The sequence below is a fragment of the Cryptomeria japonica genome, chromosome 11, assembly GCF_030272615.1.
Source record: "Cryptomeria japonica chromosome 11, Sugi_1.0, whole genome shotgun sequence".
NCBI classification, from domain to species: Eukaryota; Viridiplantae; Streptophyta; class Pinopsida; order Cupressales; family Cupressaceae; genus Cryptomeria; species Cryptomeria japonica.
In genome coordinates, this window is record NC_081415.1 from 542,575,020 (window position 1) to 542,596,246 (window position 21,227).

At 36.9% G+C, this 21,227-nt stretch overlaps 1 protein-coding gene across 2 annotated transcripts in view; it reads left to right on the top strand.

Moving 5' to 3' along the window:
- Nucleotides 1-21,227, top strand: part of LOC131041704 (inositol polyphosphate multikinase alpha) — a 71,614-nt gene that overhangs the window by 19,812 nt on the left and 30,575 nt on the right. For both annotated transcript variants that reach the window (XM_057974884.2, XM_057974883.2), the window contains 3 exons: nucleotides 1,925-2,000; nucleotides 9,861-9,908; nucleotides 17,483-17,680. In XM_057974884.2, coding sequence (XP_057830867.1) covers nucleotides 1,988-2,000; nucleotides 9,861-9,908; nucleotides 17,483-17,680 — 259 coding nt within the window. In that variant the 5' untranslated portion in view covers nucleotides 1,925-1,987. The remainder of the gene's footprint in view (nucleotides 1-1,924; nucleotides 2,001-9,860; nucleotides 9,909-17,482; nucleotides 17,681-21,227) is intronic.

The window sequence follows — 21,227 nt, forward strand, 5'->3', positions numbered from 1 at the left end:
GACGTGGGGATGTCCCCAAGTCTCCTTGGGAGACGTCTCCACGTCTCCTTGGGAGACGCAGAGGAGTTTCTCGAGGGGCGGGGAGACGCCTAGACGTCTCCCGTTGCCCCACGTCAAATGCAAAAATTAAAATAATTTAAAAAAAAAAGTGGTACAAGGCTAGACAGGGTAGAGTGACACCGATTCAGGATGATGAGGTGAAGGCGGGTTTCTTTAGGTGCATAGATAAGATGTTTGATTCCAGAGATGCCGACACAATTCACACTGAGTGGGGAAGATTTGTCACTCTTAGAGGCTATTTAGATGCAACAAAGATGGATTTAGAAACTATGGCATAGGAGGATCCACTTTTGTGGTGGAATTGTCATGGCTCGGAATCTTTGACCACCACTCTAGCCATCCGTTTGCTATCCCAGGTTTCTAGTTCTTCAGCTATTGAGAGGAACTGGTCTACATATAGCTTCATCCACTCCCTTAAGAGGAACAAACTTACCTCCAAGAGAGCAGAGAAGCTTGTGGTTGTACACAGTGCTTTGCATCTCATGGACCGCAAGACACTTGTGTACAAGGAGAGTCCAGCGGCATGATGTGATGTAGAGCCAAAGGAGCCTTCACAGATTGATGAGGATGATCCTACCACTTCAGATGCAGGGCTATTTGGTGTGAGCTTGAGGGATCTTGATCTTCAGGAATTCAGCAATTCCAGTGATGAGGAGTTCGTAGATGATTAGAGGCCTCCATTCGTTATATTTTGAGTTTTGTCATTTTGACATTTTGTCTATGACTCTTTTGTAATGCAATTGCTATTAGTATTTGTATTTGGCTACTCATTGTAATGATGAATCATGTAATCATCTTTATAGACTTTGCAATGGCATCAGACATTCTTATTTTCCGTTTTCGATATAATAGAAATCTCCAATTTGACAATTTCATTTGTCAAATTATATCTAGCAATTAGCATTGAATAAATCTTGGTATTTAGATTTAGTATTTCAAATTTCCTATAGTTTCATTTGAAATGTAATTCTTATACTGTTATACTGTCATACTTCTTTTCAAAACTAGTTTTTCAAGTACTATATTTATATGTATAACTATATCAGCACCACTGCCCCGCCACCCCCCCTGCCGTCGTCCCTTCGCCATCCCCCCACCATCCCCAAACTTAGGCCCTTGGTCCCCCTAGTCTCGGAAACCCGTCCCCACGTCCCCACGTCCCTGCGTCTCCGCATCCCCAACGCCGGTGGAACACTAATTTATTTATTGTTTTATAATTTTAATTTATATTAAATTTTCATTAAAAATTTAAAAATGAAAATTTAATATTTAGTATATTTAATTTATGATTATTTTAATTTATTTTTAATCTATTTATAATGTTTTCAAATCTATTTTGCAATCTTAAACTATTTTGATAATTTATCAAATATATTATTTTTATTTAATTTTTTTTATATAAGGCTAATTTAATGCCGAATTTTTTTTCTAATTTTTTACCTTTTCCGAATTTCATTCGAATTTTATGGTTGCTGAACTTGAATTCGAATTCAAACGCGGTGACTCAGTATACATGTACACACTCTCTCACACACATACATATCCAAGTACCCGTCTGCAATTTATTTTGAAAATGGCATCTTGGAGCCCATCCCCATCTCCCGCCCCCATCACCTGTGCTAGTACCAGTCCCCTGATGACTATGGTAGGAAGGAAATGCTTTAATCATTTGTCTTAATGAATTGGCTATAGATAATGATTTTTGTTTGCCTTCCTAATGTTGAAAATTTCAATATATCAACATTTATTCTGTGTTTAGTTATTGCATTCATTTATTTTTTCTGTTAGATCATGTTGGTTGTTTTTAAGTATTCTAGTCACTAAAGTTTGAGTGTGATGCAATTATTGAACTTGAAATTTGAAGGGCAAAGGGTAAACAATCAGCCAAGCCTGTGGAAGAAGCATTTGAAGATTTACTACCTGCAGCATGACAGAAGATGGTAAATTACTATGTCAATTTCAGCTGTTAATGATTAAAAAATGTACTTATCAAAATTATTTTGAAACCTTATTTTCTGTTTCAGTTTTTTAAACTGTCTTCTCATTCTTAGTTTGTTTTAGGACCATTTTGTGCTTTCCAAAGAAAGTTGAAATTAAACTACTTATTTTACAGAATATTTTGGTTTTAAGTAGAGTTACCTAAAATAGATTGTGAGGTAGTTTAATGGGTTTATTTGACATTGTAATTTTTAGTCAGAGTTAGTTCAAATTCAATAGAGACTTAACTGATTCTACTTTGAAAAAATCTTGTAGTGAAAGCAAGATAAATTATATTAATCAGGATGTCTTGTTTTAAGAAGTTCTAATTCATCATAAGTTTCTGGAATTATCTGCACATTAAAATTTTTGTTGTCCAAAAACCTTATAAGAAAATTACTCCAGCAAGTTCTAATGAACTTAGATAAATTGATTTTAATGTTTTTTAATTTTATTTTTCTTGCAAAATTATTGCATAGTTTTAACCGTGTTTTTTTTTATTTTTTTGGATTAAGAAAAATAAAATGGGTTTGTTCAGAGGGTTAGTTTGAATAGGTGGATAGTTTCAAATAGAAAACATTTTGCACAATTAAGACAAACAAGATTAATTGTTGTGAAGTAATACATAAGCATTACGGTAGATAACTGAATATCAAGTTCTAGTTAAGTTGAGGTTATTCTCAAACTACAGATACATCTAGATGGATTAGAGTTTATAGCTCCATTGGAAAGAACGCTGAAGAGCACAATTAATTCAGTCAAATCTGATGCTAATATATTGCAAAGGATCAATACATATAATCATTCTAAAGAGCCTTTTTATTGAACAATCAATTTTACATGTTTACATTTAATGAATATTGAGAAATGGCCCTAACTTGAATTTCATCTTGTAAATTATAATATTTGATAAACAAAATGCTTTGTGAAATTATCACATTTGACACTTATATTTACTTTGATTGTAAGGTTAGAATGAAATTAATAGTGATTATAGCTGTTGAGAGTTTTAGGGGCATCTAAAATTACTAGATTTTGCAGTATGGGACAGATAGTCAAGACTCAAGAGAACCTTAACACTTGGGACATTGTAGAATGAGTAGTACAACATTTCTCTCATTTTGGTGAAAATCCAATTTAATGTTGTTACACTTAGAAAACAGCAATTGATCTAGGTTGACTTTATTGTCTCTTTACTTAGTGCATTTGTTTACTTAATAAGTTTGATAGCATCCCCTTTTTGATGTTCCAATGGACTTACCATGCACAAGCTTGATGGGTTTAATTTTAGTATTTTACTTAAGATAAACCTAGTTGGCAAGTTTTTGTTTGTACAATTTAATAATGAGGATTTTTTAATGATTGGATGGGTTCTTTGGTATTTGACAAATTCTTTCCATTCATTTTTTTTAAAGAAGCCTTAAGTTAAATATATGCATAGCAGTTAAATATTATCATTACCTGCTATCTTCTATATATGTTTTATTTCATACTTAATGGGTGTTTTTTTTCCTTGATGTAATTATCATTTTCACATATATTTCCATCATTTGTTCAGCTGTCTATGTTTGTCTTGCTGCATGGGAGAGGCTACTTAGGGCTGGATACTTAAATTCCATAAGCCCCCATGGATCTTTTATTAGGCACTAGGGTTAGGGACCTGTTGGTGTGTTTTTTATGACAGCATCGAACACAGAATAAAGTTGCCTAACGGTCACTTCATTCTCTATTGATCAAAGTGCGATTGCATGCGAAGATTGCAAGAAGTTCAAACAATCGACTCCAAGGTTCCTTTATGCTACAGACGTGACTCAGTTGGTTGATGTGATTGCTGGTAATCCAAGGGGCCTTACGTTTGCATCATTCTTTCACTTCTTTGTTGTGGCTGGAACTCCATCATGGGTTATGGCAATTCTGCGATGCTGCTGCTTCGAACAAACTAAAATGAACTAAAAGTAAAAGGGAAAGGGTTTAGAAGGATTTGAATGTACTCCTAAGGGCAATGATAACAATGAATAGTACTTTGGTGGACAAATTCCAAATAAACCAAGCTCTGCTTCGCCAAGATCAACTACAACTCCGCAAGAACTGGTGCAATCTTCTGGGAATGCTAGAGGATTTTCAAATCGAGAAAGTACATTTGAATACCCAAAAACGACACAATCTAAACGACTATCCACAATTGAACTTAGCACAAATTTAGGGGGCTCAGACTAACTTTACACTGCAACTTACAATCAACAAGATGCAAAAAGTATGAACCATGGAAATTCATCAAACACCATTACATTCTCCATTGAAATCAAAACACTTTACTATTTCTAATCTAAGTGAGGAAGGTGAAGCCATGCAAGCTTTGAAAAAATAATTTAAGTGGACACCATCAGAGAACAATGTTTCATCGTTATTATCTCAAAACGTATCGCAACGATTTCATACAAGTCTCCCTCTTACAAATGAGGGGGTCACCCCTTTATATAGGCCTCAGGCCATGATTACATGCAAAACCCTAATTAGGGTTTGCCCAAAAGATTCTCCACTCAAGATGCAACAAGATGGGAATCAACAATAAATGCCCATTATGCCCATATACAATTAATTACAATCCTGCCAGAAATGGCACCCATAAGGCATTAATTAACCATTACATTCAAAAAGTGCCCACTATGCAATGAATGTACCCTCATGCAAAAATTGCCCATGATGCCATAAATGCACCATCATCTCCTGAACGTGAGGGCTGCATGCAGAAGGAATCTGCCATAATGCCATAAATGTGATGACTGCATGCAAAGAGATGCTTCATTAATTTAGCGTGCGTTGACTCGACTGCCACTTGGCGAGAAAACCTTGGAGAGAGAAAACTTCAGGAGAGAAGAATTTGATCCGTGAAGAATTTTTTGAGATTTTGAATTTTCCTTGCCTTGGAGAAGATTTTTCATCAATTTTGCACATTTCCTATTTTTTAGGAATTTTCCACAAATTAGGGTTTCAAGTCCAAGAGGGAGAGAATTCTCCCATGATTCCAAATCTGTAAAAATTTTCAGATTCTGACAAGATTTGGTGTCTAAAAATGGAAATTTCAAAATTTTTCTTGAGGGGACTTCCGCTTTTCCATTCCTCCCATTCCTCCTTGACCCCTTGGATTTTCATGCCTTAGACAATTTCCTCAGTTTTCCGGCTTGGGTGTGGAATTCACTTTGCATGGTGGAATGTCATCTATTTTGCACTTCTTCCATGCCTTAGTCATTTTGAAGCTCATCTCCGTGGATTTCATTATATCATGGTTTTCTTTGATTCTCCGTGACAATGGAGTTTTAGAGTTTGAATCTTCCCTAGGGCGCAATTCCTTATAAGGTAAATAATTCATCCTTTTTTCATATTTTCCATTCCTACCTAAGCCCCACCAATGCAAAATTTCGCCCAACACTTAGGTAGGGCACTGAAAATGAAGTATCATGGAGAAGGGAGGAAGTTGTGAATTCCCTCTCCCAGGTGGAATAGCGCCCAAGATGAATGGAAGGTGCCAAAATGGAATGTGCAAGGAAAATTAAAAATTTTGTGAATTCCTTGCCTTAGGTAAAATAGGTCAAGGCATGGATTGATGGATTTTTCATCTTTCCTTGATCACCTTCCTTTAGTGCCCTCCTTTCTCCTAGGGCGCTATCTCTCATAAGTCATGGAATTCAACATTTTATCTTGCATTCCAAGGACCCTCAACTTTACTTGGGCGCTATTTTGACCAAGGCAAGGATTTCAACATTTTTCATGAATTCCATGGTATGGTGGTTTTGGCGCCTTGGTACCTTCTAGGGCAGAATTCTTGCTTGTGGAGGAATTTCATTGAATGTTGAATCCTCCTTGACCCCTCCATTTTGGCGCCTGTCCTTGGCCTGGGGTGGAATTCTACTGTGAAGAAGGAATTTCGTTGAAAATTGAATCCTCCATGACCCCTCCATTTTGGTGCCCTGCTGAGTGTTTGGGTGGAATTTCACTGTGAAGGAGGAATTTCATTAAATATTGAATTCTCCATGACCCCTCCATTTTGGCGCCTGTCCTTGGCCTGGGGCAGAATTTTACTGTGAAGGAGGAATTTCATCATTTCATGCCTCTTCCAGACTTGGATGGATTTTGAGCTTCTTTCGGATCAGGCCACCATATAAGAATTTGTGGTGCTTTCCCAGACTAAGACAAATTTCTTGAGCTTTCCATTTTAGGAATGGGCTTCCAGCACTTAACCATTTTCTAACCCTCCCTATTTGCTTTTTGACTTTCTAGAATTAGAAGTAGTCGCAAATGCCTGGCCTTTGTCACCTTGCTTGAATGGTCCTGTCAGAATAAACTTTCCAAAAATAGAAACCTTTAAAATGTTAGTGTTAGATCCCTAGACAGGACACAAGAATGATTTACTATAAATAGAAACTTACTAAAAATAGAAATTACTAAAAATAATAAGTTTGATTTTTGGCAAAATGATGACATTCCGGGACTCTAAAATCCCTAAAAAATAGGAACTTTCTAAAAATAGAAAGTTGCTCAATTTTGGCTCAAATTTTACTGGGAGGTTCCTTGAAGGGTCCCGATTCCAGTTGTATGCTTAGTTTCTTCAAAACCCTAATAGAAACCTCGAAAATCTAGGACAAAAGGCATAAACCCAAAAATCGACAAAATGAGTCCTAGACTTAACCAAATTTGCTCAAATGAAAAGCAGACTTAATCAAAATGACCCTTGAGCACCTGCAAAGCGGAGAGACCAATGAGACTGCCACCAAAACCCACAAAAAACCAAGACCAAACGATCAAAAGGGCCTAAAAGTTAGGGGGTCCCTATTTGCAATGGGGCAATGTGTGAAAACGTCACAACAGGACCCTAACCAATAACCCATAGATGATTATTCATCAGGTCCTCAGACTATATAAAGTTCATTATTGGGTTCCAAGATGCTAATTTCTATTGGAAGATTATGCCGAGTTTGTTTATAAATAAATGTCGGTAGCCGAAGGTGTTAAGTGTGTAGTAGTTAGTCGGCTATGTTATGTATTGGTGTTTATTTGTCCCGATGAGTAGTTGTTACTTGATAGTTCTTGACAGTTGGTAATCTCAACCAACTGCAGACTATTTATGTACTCATTTTGGATGACTCAGGGACCTGTTATTATTGCCATACACATTACATAGCGGAATAAATGATTTGTCTTTTTGAAACTATATTGCACTTGGTATTTCTATGCTTGATAGTAGTTTCATTTCCATTTACTCTGTATGTAAAGTAACATTACCCTACCTGAGTAAACACTAATCACACTAAATCCATCTGATTTAGCCTATTTCTTCTAACCTAGTAAATAGACATAAGACAACAAAAACTTCTCATAAAAACATGAATAAACATTCTTGACTTCCTCCAAAGGCCCAAGTTCCTTCCCAGCTGTAACATACACCCCTACATTTTTTGAAATTTTTAACAGCTGAATATAATATGCAATGCAACTTCCTTTCCACTTTTTGATCACCCAGTTCCCAAGATGGGCAAGATGAGAGCATATGATGATGAGGATTATACAATCAAACCAAAATGCTGCACCTAAAAGGAAATACCCTAGTCAGCAAGCTAGCCAATGCCTCTTATTCTCTGAAGTGCTTATGCAAACTAAAAATGAAAATGAGGTTCTTCCAATTAATGAACAAACCCTAGTTGATCCTCTTTGTTTCATGTGCTAGAACATCTGAATGTATGCTTTTGTGTTTTGAAAAACTTCTTGGCTTTATAAGAGCACATACCCATGCATTATGATTCATTTTTCACTAATAAAAAAATTCTATTCACTGAAAGGTGCACTCTTGATTGTGTATTTGCTGACTTTTGATCTGAAAACTTGATTCGCCCTTGCTGTGGAACCTGACGATTCATAGAGGCACAATTTTCACTTTGAAAATCACGTTTTCATGCCCCTAGGGTGTGTGACTTTGTGCATTCCTAATTTGGAAAGCTTAAAAGCCTATTCAATAGTTTCATTGGTGTGCACCCTGCAAGGTAGCTTTAGGTTCTTTGAGACTCAAAATTTGTTCTCTATGGGGTGCATGGCTCTATGCGCTGCTACAGATATTTCTGATTTTGGAAACTAGTGTTTTCTTCCTTTAAGGCTGCTTGCCCAGAAATTACCATAGCATCATTTTGAAAACTGCAACTGCCTGGCCCTGCAAAAATCTGAACAAGGTGGTGAAAACAACACAGATGATCAAGACCCTTGAATAAATGGAAAAACATGGATATAGATTGCAGTTTGATACATTATGGGAAATTTCGTATGGGTAGTCCACATATTACCATTTATATGTGTAATCATTCAACCCTTTGTATAAGCTACTTACAGTTGATCCAAAATGGGTCATGAAAATAAAATAGCTTAAGGAAGAAAAAGAAAAGGTGCCCAAAATAAAGGTGAACTTGTTTCCCATTTATTAGGGAGCAAGGAGTAGAGTTTTGAGATTGACAAAGGCTGGAAAGGCAAGGTGGCATTTGCCACTCTAGGTTGGGAAGTTTGCTCCAAGATGGTTATATTATTTGCTAGGGCTTTGACTAGTATTGAGTCTTGTGGAACTCCTCCATCAAAACTTAATGGATTTGTATGCCATAGTTGGAGTAAACAATGTTTGGGCCCAAGCAGAATGTCCCATGGGGAAAACAAGTGGAAGCTAGTTAAATCATGGTGAAACCGACCATGTTCATTGTTAGGTTGAAAACCACATAAGCATTAGTTGGTACATCCCTTCTATGACACTGCATTGGAGACAGAGCAAGAGGGCCATGCAATTGGCAATAAATGATTTTCTTATTAAAAAGTTAAAGGAGAAGCAAAACAAAAAGATAGTTAGGAGTATTTCTGAGGACAAGAGGACAAGAGGAATGCAGTCAGAAGCATGGGAAACCATCATAGTCTTTTTGTAATATGAAATCATAGTACGGTTTCTCCAATAGTAGTTGAAGATCCCTGTTTCTCTATAATAGTGTAAGGTTTCCATTTTCTGGAGTTTCCTACACCCATAGGGGTTCGCTGACACCATGTAAATGCTTGTATTTCATGTGTGGATGCTTGATTACTTAAGATTATGTTATTAATTTCTGTAGTTATTTTACAGTTTACCCCAAACAAAAAGTTAATAAGTGTCAATTTCTGCTCCATACACTTTTTTTTTCTCTATCTATTATAACAGAAATATGTGTGATGAATTGAGCTAATCCCTAGGACAACCAATTATAGGTCAATGCCAAAATCACATATTAAAAATAGCCTTACCGACTTGGACTAGATATATAAAGTTGTTCTATGCATTGTATGAGATGACATCAGTGATTAATGCTGGGTGTTTTTGGTTCTTAATTTGCAAATGGCACATGATTTGGAAGAGGATCGAGTCCTCTGAGCTTCAAAATATTATAGTCTGCCTGTACAAAATGAAATGCTGTTTGTCAATAAAGGGTTCAAAAGAAAAGGGGATTTTGGAGCACTCTCCTCGTGAGGTCGAATACCACACAGTGTTATTCACGAATTGATTCTAATTTATTTTTATAGTTTGGTTTTATATTAGATTGTTATCATTTATGTATGATTGGTTTTTCTTACTTTATTTTTGAAAATAGTGGATAAGACTCAGGATGAATGCTAAGGGGTAGAGGAGGTCATTCAAATTCTCATTTAGGAAAAATAGCTATCAACTAGTTTGGAAATTATTTTTAAAAAGCCATTTGAATTTGAAATAATGAACAAAATTTATTCACTCCTTTATACTCCTAATTTAATTTGTTTTTGCTTTTGAATAGGTCTGCTTTGCCCTCCTATAAACCAGGTTGCCGGACACTCTGCGACAGGTATTGAAAAAATTCTTTGTTTCATTAATTAGAGTAAGCCTTTTAACTGATGCATTCTCTCTTCACTAAGGTCTGTGTTCCATGACCGAGCTTAATATACTCTTGTATCTAAAGTCACACAATCTGTTGTTCTTGCATGCATCAATATTGTTAATTGATTTTGGTCATTTGTGGGCGAATAAAAGTACATCCTTTTGTTATGGTTAAAATATGTTATCGGTGTAATAAGCTGAGAGGCTTCATGTTATAGATGGAAATAGTTTTCCAGTCCATGAATTAGTTCATGTTGAGGCTGCATGTTAGTTCCAAATGTGGATTTGATCCTCCACAACAATAAAGTAGATGTTGTTTTTTGAAAAGTTATTTCTCTTGGACACTGGATACACCTTTTGTACCCTTATTGCTTCATATTTGCATTATCTGAAGAGTGAGATGGACATGGTAAGATACAACTGTCTAAATCACTGGCCATACTGAGGTCCGTCTTTGGGCTCTATGTGCCATAAACACAGTCACTTCTCCCCCTCTTCCCCCCCAAACCCTACAAGAAAAAGACATTAAAACATTTTCTGTTGTTTAATTCGTGCTATTTTTCAATTATATACAAAGTTTCCTGAAGCATATTTTTACTAAAGACCCCTGAGATTAAGGTACCCCATAACTGGAAACATGGCAACTCATAGTTGGTGTAACTGTTAACTAACCAATTTGCAAAAATAAAAATGTCTTGAATTTCTAGAATAAAATTAAAGCACAGGTTTTTCTGCTTATTGGGTATCTTCCTTTTCAGCTCCAAGCATATTCCAAATGTGAGAACGTTAGCAAAAACATTAGTGCCTTTCATCATTTATCCACCACACTATAATCAGCTTCCTTTGGTTGATTCAAACATGAAAAAAACACTACTTAGTTAAAGTTAAAGACATTTTTTTAGTCATGGAAGTCTTTCCTCTTTCTTATGTCAATTTTTACAAACTTTTCTTTACCACAATCTTCCTATTATGAGCTTAATTACTGTGGAGGTAAAAGGATGAGAATAATACCATCTTCCCCAATATTTTCACCCCTGAATAGGTCACTAAATTTGTGATCATATTTCCTATTCTCCTGAATATGTTGGTGTGAGATATTGAATTTCTCAGTGTGCATCTTAATTCTTCAATGATATTGTTTATTTTCCAGTCAATGCCTTCCTCATTTATGATTGCTTCAATAATTAGTGTTGAATCCCCTTCCATCTTAAGTTTCTTCCTTTCATATTCCTTAGCCAGATCAATTCCTTCTAGATGAGACATTGTATTACTATTCGGTACCGTATATTGTATTCTGTCCCAAGTGATTTGGAAAATTAACAGATACTGTTCATCTTCATCTCTAAAAATCCCTCCCCCACCCCTCTTGCTTGTTGTGACGTAATCACACATCGCCCCATTGCAAATGGGGACCCGACTTTTTGCTTAGGTGTATTAGTTATGTCATCTTAGCTTGGTAGTAGCTGTAACTGGCAACCTTTGCTAGTGAAAGAAGGTATGTTGTGTGGATGACAAGGTTGAAAGTTGTGGTAGCGTTGTCAATATTGTCAAAGTTGTTAAAGGTGCTAGGTCATTGCAAAATGTTGTTGTGGATGGATTAAAGGGCATGGAATGGTAAGTCTTCTTGTAGTTCCCTTAGGAACTGCAAGCATAGCACCTTAAGGTCATAGATTTCAAGTTCACATTATGAAGGACCTAAGGGTAAAAGCCATGGAAATTTGGCCAAGTAAAACTCAAACCCCCTCAAGCATGTACAAATTTGTGCAAGGACACCCTATGAATGTGCTCATGTTTTAATTTGTGCATCCAACTAACCTATTTCTGCTCTCAACTTTGTGCAAGGTGACCCTTCTTGTGTGCTTTGCAAGAAAGGTCTTGAAATGTGCTCTATGATTATGCAATGCTAACCTTGAAATGCGTTCCATTGCCTTTGTGCTTTAAGTGGCAAATTCAAATTGGTTAAATATGCTCCCAAGGGGGAGGGGTACCTTGTTTGTGCAGTCAAGGGGCCAATTTGTGCCCATCTTACCTTGTGCTAGCTTGCCTACAAAGTGCTCTCCATCACCTTTTGTGCAAGCATGCCTTTGAATCCTGACCTTATGAGGCAAATTAGAAATCCTTCAAGTGATTGTCTAAGGGAAACCCTTAACCTTATGTATTTTTGTCAACATCATCGGGAGACGAGGGATACTTGGAGACTGGTACTGGTTACAGTATGGCTAATTTTAAAAAATCGGAGACAAGGGGAATTGGTGATGCCAATTTTTTTAAATATAATTCTATAATTTCCAAAAAATATCACGACATAGAACTTTGACATGACATGTATGCAAAATTTGGAAGCATTCACAAGGCATGTGAACTGTTTAATGATTAACCTTGAATCAGAGGCCTTGAAAAAACATGGTCTCATCGAATGCCATGATTGTAGGGTTTAAAATTTCGAAAACAAATGTAAACAAATGATTGCCATGATTTGCAACCCTAGTGTTGGGCAACTTTTTTATTCTTTTGGGAGCATTCACTCTTCTAGGGCAGCCTCAATGCTTCCAGTAGTGGAGTGGATAAATGATGGAAAATAATGTTTTTGTTTTGTTTTTAACCTTTTTACTTGCATTTTCCTAGAGGAGACACACAGGAGATGGCCATAAATTTGGCGGGAGACGGGAAGATGGTGGGAGACATGGAATTGAGGTCTCAAGCCAAAAACGAAAACTTTGGGTGCACAAAAAGAATCTGACCATCTCTGAGACATGTCTCAATGGGGTGGAGACATGTCTCCCGGTTAGAGAGATTTTTGTGCAAAGCTACCACACTAAGGCGCTCCCCCCATGTTATTATGCAAACATAGGCACTAAATGTGTCCTATCATCTTGTGCACATCACAATGTCAAATGCACTCAAGAAGAGGTAGAGATCACTAAATTTGTCTAAGTAAAAGGATGCCCCACTTGATCATGCATAAATCTGTACAAGAGCTCACTTGAAATATGCCTATGACTAGCTCTAATGCATGCCTCCCCCTTTTGTGCACTCATGAGGATAGATAAGATAGTGGTAGAGCAAGCACACATTTGCTCTGTGCAAGTAGAAGGAATAGATTTTGAGGAAACTTATGCTCTTGTGGCAAGAATGGAAGCTATCAGGATGTTTCTTGCTTTTGTGGCACACAAGGATTTCAAGGCTTATCAGATGGATGTGAAGTTTGCATTCCCTAATGGATAATTGAAAGAAGTGTATATAGGACAGCTAGAAGGATTCAAGCTATCGGACACTCCGGATATGGTCTGCAAACTGAAAAAGGCACTGTATGAATTGAAGCAAGCTCCCAAAGCTTGGTATGCAAGGCATGATAGGTATTTGCTGAAGCAAGGATTTCAAAAAGGTACTGTTGACAGTTTTCTCTATTTTAAGGTTGAGGAAAATGATATCTTGATTGTAGTTGTTTATGTGGATGATGTAATCTTTGGAGGAAATGATGGTATGTGCAAGAAGTTTGTTGATGAGATGCAAGAAGAGTTTGAAATGTCTATGATTGGGGAAATGAATTTCTTTCTTGGTTTACAAGTAAGTCAGAAGGATGATGGTATCTTTATTTTACAATCTAAGTATGTTAAAGAAATGCTGAAGGAGTTTGGAATGGAAAATGCTAAACTGGTATATTCTCCTATGGCTATTGGTTGTAAGTTGAGCAAATATGTTGAATCTCCGAAGACCAATAAGAGCAAATACAGATCAATGTTTGGAGAATTATTGTACCTGACTGGTACTAGCTGGATATCATGCATGTTGTTTGTCTTGTAGCTAGATTCTAACAAGATCCCTGAGAGACACATGTTGCTGCTATGAAAAGAATCTTCAGATACTTAAAAGGAACAAAAGACTATGGACTGTGGTATCCCAGAAGATCTAACTTCACTTTTATTTCTTATACCGCTGTAGATTGGGCTGGTTGTGTGATGACATGAAAGTACAAGTGGGGGAGCATTTTTCCTTGGACCTCGGTTCGTTGCTTGGTCAAGTAAGAAACAAGATTCAGTATCTCTATCTACTGCTGAAGTTGAATATATTGCTATTGCAACTTGCTGTACACAAGTATTATGAATGAAACAAACTCTTAAGGATATTGGAATGTTGTTTGATGAGCCAATTTTTATCTTTTGTGACAATACCAGTGCAATGAATATTTCTAAGTATCCGGTACTGCATTCAAGATTGAAACACATTTCAATTTGGTATCACTTCTTGAGGGAGAAAATTTTGGAGAATGAGGTGAAGCTTGATTATGTACTTACAAAAGAACAAATTGCTGATATCTTTACTAAAGCACTCCCTATGGATATTTTTGAATATCTTCAGTAGAAATTGGGGGTTATTGCCCCTCCTTTTTTGAAGTAAATGCATATAGAGGTGCATTAGACTAGTGGACTTCATGAATATTATTATTTTGGACTAATGATTGGGGCTTCCTCTTAGGGGGAGCTAAGTGCAATTGTGAGTTTTTGAGGAGCTAAACAAAATGAGCTAACAGTTTTTGTGTTTGGGCCTTTGTCCTTGATGGCAAAGGGGGAAGAGAATGAGAAGTTGGGAGAGAACGAGAAGATTGGCAAAATTGGAGAGGAAATGTGAGTAACAAAGTAACTGGAAGGGGGAGAATAGTGTATTAAAAAGAATTCAAAATTTGGTATGAGAGCTGTTGATATTGTTGCTGTCATTGATGTGTCGTCATCAATGACAAAGGGGGAGATTGTTGCAAGCAAGTTTGGGTAGAATGAGCTGCTAATGTATTGTCATTGATGTCAACATGCATTGGTTGTCATTAGTGACTGGTTGGTATAGTTGATGTTGAGTTTCCTGTGCAATTGTGTTGAGAGATTTGCTTCGCAATTCTTCTATATTGTACATCTATTCATGCGGTTTGGATATGTTGTTAAGTAATGTTTAGAGATGCTAGATTTGGGATTGCAATGCTAAGGAAGTTGTGTGTCACAATGTTTGACTATGTTTCCATGTGAAATGCATGCTCCACATTTCTCCACTTTATGGTTTTCGGTGTTGCGGTTTTGGAGATAAGTTGGTAATGTCCTTAGCTTCATTCTATTTTGTTGGCACGAGTTCTTGGGCTTTAGAAGCATGGTTTCAAAGTTCGATGGTGTTTATTCTAGGTTTGGCTGATCTCGGGTGTTTACACTTCACAATATTGCTCTGATGATTATGGATCGTTGTATAACGCGTGTGATTTTTATTTTGGTCTCAGTTAAGATGTGTTGTGGTCCACTTTACATTCTTTTCCACCGTGGGAATGTTTAGAGCTGACCTAATTTGAATTGTGTTCGGTTAAGATGCTTAGCCGACCTTGGGAGATTTTGCATATGTAAGGAGGATATAAATAGAGGACAATTTGTTGAGGATGAGGTGTGTGTGTGAAATGTGAAATGGAAAGGAAGTGAGTCGTGGCATATGTGTATGCGATGAAGATTTGTGAAAGAGGATCTATCTCACTGATTGTCTAATAAGTGTTATTTGAGTTGGTGAAAGGTGTTGAGCAGTGTGGACTTTCATGAGTTAGCTACTGGAAGTAGTGAGTTGAAGGTATCTACAGATCTTATGGTTGTAGAAGTGTATCAATGGTGGATTCTCTCTCTTTTATTCTTCTTCATTTGGGCAGTAAGCCTTTCTTTCTTCTGGGCAGTGAGCCTTTCTTTATAAAAATCATCTTAATTGGTGTCACCCTAACATGTGTTCATATATTGAGAATACCATTCTTCGTGGTTTTTCCCTTAACAGGGTTTTCCACGTCAAATCTGATGTTTCATTGTGTATGATGTGTTCTGCCTTTCATGTTCTTTCATGCTATGGATTAAGTGATAAAGTTAAGTTGCTGTGAATCTGATTTAAGGAAATTTTTTTAGAGTTGTATGTAAAACCCATACAACCCATACGCTCATACACCCCCCCTTCCCTCCTCGCCGCCCCCCCCCCCCCCCCCCTCCTCCTCAGTTGTCTTGTGTGTAAGAACATTCAACATAACCTGCCTTCTTCATAAACCAAGTTTTACTCTTGAAAACCCTATCTACATCCCTCAAAGTTTGACCTCTCAAATATGGCTAGGAAGAAAACCTCTGCCATCAATCTTATATCTACATCCCCTCATTGTTTCTCTAGCCATATGCCCGATTCTTCTATAGTAGGACAACCTATGAGTCTTTGAATTGGTGTGCTGATATTTTAAAATCTTACTTATGGTTCTATTGATTCATCCCCAATCGCAAGTTTTGTGGTTTCTTTAGTTGTTTTGAATTCTTTGTAAATCTTGTCTTGATTTGCTGGTTCCTTCTTTTTTGTCCTTTCTTTCCATTTTTTTTGTCCTTTCAGAGCCTTTCATTTCTTGTTCCTTGTTCCTTTTTTTTCATTATATCCTATCTTATTGTGCACATCTGCTATTCTTGTAGAAACTCCAAGGTTTAGTTAGGTTAACATCTCATGCTGCTAGCTCTGATCGTTCTCTTCTTAGAATTTCTTGCTAGTTTTTTCATTTTTCTTTTTTCAATTCCTCCGTCTCCTTTTGCCAATCTCCCCTTTTATTTTCATGTGTGAAATAATTTGATGAATTATTCCAAATTCAAATTTATAATCAATTTTAAGTTGTAATTAAAATTCATTAAAAAATAGTTGCAGACAAATTTATCGAAGTCTCTTCTTATTTTTAAAAAGTTTTTTTATATAAGAGAGACATTACTTAAATTTGAGATTTCACTTTGAAGGGTTAGCATTTCACAAGCCTTTTATATGAAATATAAGGGCACCTTGCAATTTTCTAATTCTTTTTAGTTTTATGATCCTAATTTTCTTCATTGAAAAAAGTTATCTTTTATGAGTAGATGTAACTATAATATAATAACTTGAGGTTGATGATATAATTACCAATATTTATTTTTGTTCAAGGCTCTGTATAATTTTATCAAACTCTTAGCACCTTCACATGAGGATCCCAACTTACAAATATATTACTTTGTTAATGATTGTAATTTGACTTCCTTGTTTGATGATGTTATAATTTATAACCAATGAATTGCATTTCATTTGAGTTGGAGGATGTGAATATTAGAGCATGTCTTCTTTAGAAGTTTGATCTAACTTCATTCAATGAAAGAGGATGGGAATATCAAAACACATCTTGATTTTAAGCTGTATTCAACTCTATTGAATGAAGAGGATGGAATTTTTGAAATCCAAATTGTCGGTGTATATATATTCCAAACACATTTTGATAACTGCCATGGCACTGATTTGGGATTTTTCGTTTGTTTGTTATTTAAATTTTATCTTTTTGCATGTATATATGTCACCAAGTTTTTTAAAATTCTGCTTTAACCTCACCAGATGCAATACATGTATCACGTACCATTTATGTATCTGGAAAACAATTTTTTTCACTAGATTTTTCATGCTTGACTTGTTTCCAAAATTATGATACTGCAATATTGTTGCTTATGCCTTATATGATTCAGTATATAAATACTTGATATATTCTGCTGGCAGGAGGAAATATAGGACCTCTTGTAGACAAAGCAGGCCGATTTTACAAGCCTTTACAAAATAATCAAAGAGGACAAAATGAAGTTGAATTCTATAAGAAGTTTTGGGCAGATCAAACAATACCACCCATCGTGCAAGATCTCTTTCCAAGGTTCTATGGCACAACATCTGTTCAAACTTCTGATGAGACTGGGATGTGTGATATCCAGACACGAGTTAACTGCAAATGATTTAAATGCATTTTCAAGTAAAAGTTCTTAATGATAATGTTTTCTAGGATATACTCTAGCGAATGAGGACAATGGTTAATATTTTATGATTTCAGACTTATCAAGAACCCATAAATGAGTACATCTGAATGACAAATATGAGCCCTGGTTCATTAATTCTGTAAATCTCTTTTATCAGGCCTTACTACTGAGTAAAACAAAACTGTGCTGCCTCAAACTAATTACTTGTTATTTCTGTGTCCTATTTTTTTGTGGTTACAAGGTTATAATGACAGAAACCATTTTCCATTATGTCAATTGGGACTGATAGTTTATTATCAAGATGGGTATTAGAACTGAATATTAATAAAAAGTGCCTTTTGGGGTTTCAAATGTCGACTTTGCAAGAAAGGATAGCAGTTCTGTACTTTATTACTGTCCTTGCGTCTGTGACACTTTTCTGTCCATTTTAAGGAAAGTACGTAACAAAAATTGGTGAGCTTGAGTTGTCTAATAGTTCATGCATTATTTTTTGCTGGAATTACACAAATTCTGTAGTCATAAAGAAGTTAGAGTGTAAGTACACTGTATCAATCAAACTTGTAGAAGTCATACCTACATCAATGGCTCACTAAGTTTATTTTTCATAATTGTATCGATTCATACATCTCCTGTGTGTTGGTGTATAACATGTATACACTTTTTTGTTTAGTTAGTTAGCTTATGTTAGATTTTTTCTTGTGAAAATTTAAGCTGTAAATATGGATGATTCATAATATTCATCTCATGTAGTTGAACTGGAAGCCAGTCCTCCTTAGTTCACGTCCTATTCAAACTTAGTGTCAAATAAAATGATTGAGTCCATTAAATTCATCCCATGAGTTAACTGTCAATCACCTTGAAGCAAAGAATTCAAATCACAATCAAGTTGAGTTTGCACAATTAGGGTTTCTTCCTAGTTAGCAAGTGAAAAGGCATGTATGCAATTCAATTTTGATTTTAATCAATTTAATTACAGACTAGACTAGACTAGAAACAAGCTGCCATGGCACAAAAAAGTAAGGAGTCCGTATGGGTGCAAGATGTCATACACAATGTCGCCGTACAGGTGCAAAATGAAACTGCCGTATGGGTGCAACCTGAAATTGCCGTACAAGGAAGTTGGGAGTATGAGTTTCTCCATAAATTTCTTGTGATGTTGATTTTCCTTCATAAGTACCTATACACTCCACATTACATATTCTGCTTTTCGTACTGTCAGATGTATCCTTCATAACTTTATATGCTTTCATTGGTTGCTCTTCACCAAGAGTTGAAGCTTCAAGAAAATTACATGTTGGTGAAAATACATCGTAGTCCTCCATTTGCCAGTGACGTACCCGCACTTCCATTGGAGGTTACTTGTTCCTTTGCCAACACTTGTTCTACTTCGGCTTTGGCTTCTCGAAGTTGTTCCTTCTCCGTACAAGCGTCTGGGTACATCGCCTTCTTCCTCTGTGCTCTCTTGATTGCTAGAACTACCTCATCTTGTTCCTCTACATCTAGCATATTAATACCCTTTTTCTTTGGGCAGTTGGTGTCTTCATGATTCCTGGGACCACACCATTTGCACAATAGTTGTATGTTGTCTTTCTTATTCTGGAAGTCTTTCGCAAAATGTCCCCATTCACTACACTATCTGCATTGTATGCTAGGAAGTCCTTTGGAGTCGTATTGTATTTGATTTCGCCCTCGATAACTGCCTAGCAATGCATTATGTGGTTCTGATGGAGTGGACTCTCCCTATCTGAAGAGTACTTGTGTACTTCTCGTCTTCAAATTGTATGGGCACTTCTTGATTTAATGCTCTATCACTTGGCAAATCTCACAAAACATATTTCTAGGACAATTACCTTTCGTGTGCCCCTCGCTTTTTCATTCAGTACACCATAGTTCATTACTTTCATTATTGGTTCCTTTCTTGACCTTCAATTCTTTCATCATTCTCAACATATCTCGTCGAAGCGCTCGTATGGTTTTGGATTCTGTCATTGCTACCTGCGGTGCTCTCGTCATTGTTAGTCTTCCTCTTCCCTTGGGAGGAGGTTTTGTTTTCACTATCAATGTCCATCGCCCGATTGTAAGCATCAGCGTATGAGGACGGAGGCACTACTTTCATCTTCTTGTGCAATGAGGGTATCAATCCCTTAGTGAACCACCTCTTCTTCAACCCATCAGTTGGTTGGCTCTCCATCTTGTTTAATAGTTCTTTGAGCCTAAGGTTGTAAGCGCGTACACTCTCATTTTTCCCTTTCTTGGTATTATAGATTTCAACCACGATCTTGTTGTCATCCCGCAGGAGTTTGAACTCTTCGAATGCCTTCTTCAATTCAATCCACCCAGCCTTGTCCTTAGCATCTAGGTTTGTGTACCAATCAATAGCAATTCCTTGAAGGGTGGCGGGAAATGCCTTCAGCCAATAATTGTGGTCATCTTGGCCACTCGCCTCCCATATCGTTATACATGTCTTACAATGTCGTACAAGATCCTCCAATCCATCCCTTGTAAATGTAGGGAGTTTTTGCTTCTCCTGGGTGTTCATCATTGTTTTCACTCAAAAGGTACTGAAGGAGTCTTTGGCTCAAGCCCCCTTATTCTCGGTTCCTCGACGAGGGACAAATTCCCGCATATTGGTTTCTCACCTGCTTACCCCCTTGTGTGCCGGACGTGGGGGATTGTTTCGACTACTACGTTCTAGTGCTTTCCTTGCACTCTCGGCCATGCACACGTCCTCTACATGTCCACCTCCAGTGTCCCCAATACTCCAGGTACTTCTAGGTGTGCCGGACCTGGGTGGACTATTCTAACCGCCACGCTCTGGTGCTTTCCTTGCACTCTCAGCCACACATGAGTCTTGTACACGTCCACCTCTAGTGTCCCAATACTTCGGGTACTTCCAGATTGTGACTCGTCACTGTGCTCCCTCCAGTCGAGGGTCAGTGAATCACCTAATCACTTGGTCTTGACCACCTTTGGCCTTTTCTCACCTTTATTGGGGTCTATGGACATGAATCACTCAAGGCTGACCTGATTTCTCTTAGGGCAACGACGCCAAAACGTTTACTCCCTATGGTGTGTTTTTCAAACTACTAGAAGTAAACATAAATTAACGAGTACATGAAATAATAATACAATGATAATGCATACCAGACATGGCAGTAAAATATATCTTTATTCGCACATGCAATTGTTACAGAGAAGAAGACAAGAGATGGTTGGCCAAGGATTACAATTGACTCGACTATTCCCTACTACCTTCCTTGGTAGTACACGACATATTTAAAGAACCAGACGGTTGCCGAGGGGTACACCACTGTCAACCAACTGACACATAAGTAACCGACAGTGACAACCCACTTACTACAAATAATTAATGCTATCAGATTTCCACAATCCATATTATAATTCTCTTGGCACACAATCTAATCCAGAGGCTCTAAAAGAATTACAAATAATTAATACTTTGGCAGATAGCAAATATTATCAATATAACAATAAGC